At 56.0% G+C, this 4,802-nt stretch overlaps 2 protein-coding genes across 2 annotated transcripts in view; one reads left to right on the forward strand and one right to left on the reverse strand.

Moving 5' to 3' along the window:
* VDBG_07978 (conserved hypothetical protein) overlaps positions 1-89 on the forward strand; it is a gene marked incomplete at both ends in the record, with an annotated part of 3,067 nt that extends 2,978 nt beyond the window's left edge. Inside the window, one exon of the mRNA XM_003001673.1 lies at positions 84-89. Coding sequence (XP_003001719.1) covers positions 84-89 — 6 coding nt within the window. The remainder of the gene's footprint in view (positions 1-83) is intronic.
* A 292-nt stretch (positions 90-381) lies between these two features.
* Positions 382-2,330, reverse strand: VDBG_07979 (mitochondrial Rho GTPase; the record flags this gene model as incomplete). Its single annotated transcript, XM_003001674.1, has 2 exons — positions 382-2,255; positions 2,321-2,330. The coding sequence occupies 2 exons, from the start codon at positions 2,328-2,330 to the stop codon at positions 382-384; spliced, it is 1,884 nt and encodes a 627-aa protein (XP_003001720.1).
* Positions 2,331-4,802: the final 2,472 nt, after the last annotated feature.

Here is a 4,802-nt window from a genome sequence, read left to right on the forward strand (position 1 = left end):
CACCAGCTTGATGAGTGACATGCTACTCAACGACCGACGCACGGCTTGAGCACTGAGACGTGGACCACTGGGAATGTGTCTAGCAATGATCATGTGTACAAGCAAAGATGAAGATATTTGCATTAAAAGCCGAGTCTTCTGTCTAAGTGGTAGAATATGTATAGTCGAGGACGGAGCTGGGTATCACGGGAGTTGTTCTCTTTGCGAAGAAGAAAAGAAAGAAAAAGAAAAAGGTCAAGTGAAACGTCAAACCCCGAATGCCCATCTGCAAAACGCCCTAATATGCATGCAGTCTCTCTCACGGAAGATGATGTCTAGTGCACGAGCGCCATGTCCAAGACACCTGCTCTTGTCCGGAGAGCTCGTCGGCCCTCCCTCCGATCAGGCCGAGTTGGTCGACCGGCGCCAGATCATAAAGGCAGCAAGGCCGGCACATGCAGTTGCTCCGAGCGCGACGTATAGCGGCGTGCGGTCCACGGGCGGCTCTTCGCTTCTGGGGAAGGCGGTGCTAGGATTCGTGGCCGCCTCGGCGAGGGCGATGAAGAGCTCAGAGATGGAGCCCCAGGTCACAGAAACATGGAGCGGAGCGCTCATCATGAGTTCGTGGGTGTACTCATCGGGCTGCTGCTCGCATCGCTGCGTCGTCTTGTCGCGGTCCGCTTTGAGGGCTGTGTAGACGGCGGGAAGCTCGTCGAGATGAGGGTAGCGGCGACGCAGGTCGACAATGTGACTGAATGAATCAGGGTTAGACGAGTCGTATGCGTAACAGACGAGATCGCAAGCGTTGAGCTTGGCCTGGTTCTCGAGGATGGCCGGTTCGAGCTCACCGAGCTCCTCAAGAATCAGGTAGCATTGCTTGCCACCGTGCAGCTCAACGCTGTTGACGGCGCGGCGCGGCTTGATGGAGGGGCGGTAGAGCGGATCGAACGGACGGTTGAGGAACGCATCCAACAGGGAAGATTTGCCAGCGCTAGGCGCACCGAGAACGTAGCACAGAACAACGTTCCGCTCGACGCGGCCAGGGCGCTTTCTCCTCTTACGAGCCTTGGTCACTTTGAGAGCAGCTGTCGTCGTCTCACGAGATGTCGCTGGTTCGAATCCCAGATGTGCGAGGTACTCCAGGGTCGTTTTCGGTTCCATAAAGGTTGTCATGCTCCACTGAGCCAACCAGCCTTGCAGGGTAACGTAGCCGGCCTCATTGCGAACAGTCGAGGAGGGGAAGGACGTCTCCTGCCAGGACTGAGGAAGCCCCGGCGTTGGCGCGAACAAAGCCTCCAGCTCGTCGTCGCTCAGACCACCATCGTTGTCCTTGTCGAAAAGCAAGAAGAGGTCGACGAAAAAGCGGTAGCCAGCAGGGCTGAGCTCGGCAGACGAGTATTCGGGCACTTCGAACTTGGGGTGGAGGAAGCTGTCTTCCAAGCTCAAACTGTCGGTGTAGTTGAACTTGCGCAGAATGATCCAGATAGTCTCGTGGCGACCTTTTTCAGCGTAGAGCTTGTTCAGTTGTAGGAATCCCATTTTGTCGATGCCCTTCTCAGGACTGGTCTCTGGGGCTGCTTTCGACACTGACTGCTTGATGTTGTCGAGGTCTTCCGAAGTCAGCGGTTTATCGAAGCAGCGAGACTGGAAGTCGTGCATCTCTTGGTCGTTCAGGAAGCCGTCTTGGTCCTTGTCGCACAGATAGAACACCCGCTTCAGAGCGTCTACACAAGCCGGTTTGAGGTTCCCCTCCTTGTAGTCGAAAAGAGGGGCGATGGGGTGGGTGACGGCCTTCTGACACAGGAAGAAAACTTCGTTCACATTGCGGTGTTCCCTCGCGCTCGACCGAATACACGAGTCGATCTCGCGAAACTCGGCCATGACGGGTAGCATCTCGCCATCCACGACTTGCGGCGTGTTAACGTCACCGGTCAGGTCGGACTTGTTGGCACAGAGGACGACGGGCACGTTGACGCCAAGGGACCGAAAGTACGGCATCCAAAAGAGCGCGACGCGTTCATAGCTGTAGTGGTCGGAGTAGACGAGGAGTATGACGTTCGACTTCCGGATCTCCTTGCGTAGCGTGGTTCGATCTTGCGGTCGGGCAGAGGTGTCGACAATGGACGTGGTGACATTGTCAGGTGTGCCGAGTTGAGGCGGTATGGTGATCGGGGGCAGGACGGCTTGAATCTTGTTCTGGATGAAGACATCCTTCACGAGAGAAGCTATGAGGCTGGACTTGCCGGTGCCTTCGTCACCACAGACACAGATGCGCACTGTCGATGCCGAGATGCGTTAGTGGATGGAGGCTGCTCTGCGTCCAGGTGATCAGGCCACATACCAGAAGCCATGATGGGCGGTAGCAAGGAGGGCTCAAGAGGACTTTACTGCATGGCCATGGCCAGGTGTTCTGATGGTCTTGTATGTCCAAGAGGATGAGGAGCAAGGCTATTGCACCTGTTGGCGTTGGACAGGTAGCCCAAGAATGAAGTGTTAGACGCGGACCCGCGACCGACCGGGAGGGAGCTCGAGTGGAGGTGACAGGGTAGAGATCGGGCGTGGTGCCGATTGCTGGGGATAGAGCGTTGGGTTCGTTAGGTAAGCCTACAAACGGGTGGGGCACTATGTGGTTCCACTTACTATTGGTGTCGCGGCGTATTTTGAGGCAGGATGGTATTGTGTTCCTGAGGGGACTTGACTGGAGAACAGGAACAGCTCAAGTCAACACGCTTGGAAAATTCTCGCTGATTCATGTTCCACTATGTATACTGATAACTTGCATCTAGTGTTCTTAGCGCGTCACCATCGGTCAGGCTTGCTGCGCGGCATCGGTCAGAACCAGAGGACATTTGTCACACAACGTCCCTCTATCTGATGTTTGATCCCCCGCCTGCAGAGCCGATCAAGCCATGGCAGTGTTCATAAAATTGCAAGATGCGGATTTTCAACGTGATTCAAGCTGCACGCGTCAGGTATGATCGTCGTGCGGCATGGCTTGCTGGATGGCTGTGGCTTGGTGGACGGACCAGGTTCTTGAGTGAAAGACGGAAGAGAACAGGCCGTGGTTCGCAATACTAAGAGGCTCGTGTGATCTGACACTCATGGCGGAGAGAACTCTGGAACGAAACAGGCGATTCGTGGCATGAATGCTACTTGGTGATGCAATGTCGTCGCGTGGAGATGGAGAGCAGTCATACGTTATGATCTCGTGGGGGTGTTCGAGCAAGTAGGCGAACTGGCAAGAGTTTGTTTGCTCCATCCAAGTGAAGGTCAAAGGCGAAGGCGCCATCTTGTCACTTCCTCGGAGCTATATCCCTTCGTAGAGCCGAAGAGATGGCTTTTTGATATAGTAGGACAGATCCAAGTCTGACTGACAATCATTTCTCACAACGTCACAAAGGTGGATGACCAGACAGGCCCTTCGTCACACATGTAGGTAAGCGAACACGCAGGTAGAGAGGGTCGGGCCAGGTTACCGCCTCCAGCGCATCCTGCACAGCGGATAATCTTGCTGTGCCACGAGGGGACAGACGCCAGTGGGGCGACGCCGTGGTTGGTGCGAATCGTCAGGTCATTCAATCGAGAGGTAGCCTGCCTGGGCAAATGCGGATTTGGGTTCGAGGGAAACTATGGTCGAGATGCTTCGGCCAAGACGCACAATAAGAATTTTGTACATCGTTGCAAGACCCTCAAAAGCCCGTTCTTTGATTCTGATTTCTACGAAAAACGACAGCCAACCCGCATCCTTAAGATCATCGCTACCCCACAAACCACGACCCCCCCCCAAACAAGGCCCCTCCCATTACCACCACCAACACCACCACCACCACCACCACAGCTCCCAACCCGGCTGTCAGGCACCTGGACCCGGTCAATGCAGGCATCCTCCCACCAGTCAGGGCCTGCGCTAGCCTCGACCCCAGGTTTGCCCTTGGCCGCGGCGCAGTTCTACTGGATTCGCCTGACGAGGGGACAGACCGGACAGGACAGGCTCTAGAGGTCAATCCATGTCCAGGCCCAAGGTCTAGGTCCACGTCGAGGTCCACGTACAAAGCCAACCGCCTCTCTTCATACTTGGCCTATATTAACCCAACATCTCCACCGACCTCGTCTTCGTCGTCTGCGACCACCGCCTCTACGATCCTCCCGACACACCTACAACCTGCGTGCTCCAGGGCTCTCCAACTTCTGCAGCGAGCAACGCCGCCCACTCGACCTATCAACCCCCGCTATCGACCTTCCCCATTTGATCGCCTCGCCGATTGCGCTGCTCTGTCGCCCCAGCGGTTCTCCCCCCCTGGCAGTGTCGACTCCCAAGCGCTGCGCGATCCCACCGTCTGTCTCGTCGCACACATCGTGGTCGGCAGGCATTGACGAAGCACGACATATCCACTCGGCACAATCCACATTCGCCATCAGTCGCTCAAAGTGCGCCACCTGCGTCTTTTCTGCTGTGTTGCGACAGCGAATGCAATAGTTACCGCAGTCGAAAGCCGAACGCCTCTTAAAGAGACACGCCCCTCTCTTCTGTCCGCTCACGATGTTGTTAGTCTTTCCTCGTCGGCGGCGTCCCTTTTGGTGCGGGAGGGATTGACAGGGTGACTAACCTCACTACGTATTTATTAAAGCAGCGTTCTTCCTCCTCCCCCACGTATCCCCAGGCGGGCGCCTACGTCGGCCTGGGCGTCCCGGAGCATGCCCATGATCGAGACCACAATACCGTCACCAGAGCGGATAGCTCCCTGATAATCAGTCCTTCGTCGGCAAGGGTGATGTGGTGACTGCTGTCTTAGGAACGGAAATCGCGAACCCGCTGAACTGAT

This window comes from Verticillium alfalfae, genomic scaffold (assembly GCF_000150825.1).
Source record: "Verticillium alfalfae VaMs.102 supercont1.11 genomic scaffold, whole genome shotgun sequence".
Classification (NCBI taxonomy): Eukaryota; Fungi; Ascomycota; class Sordariomycetes; order Glomerellales; family Plectosphaerellaceae; genus Verticillium; species Verticillium alfalfae.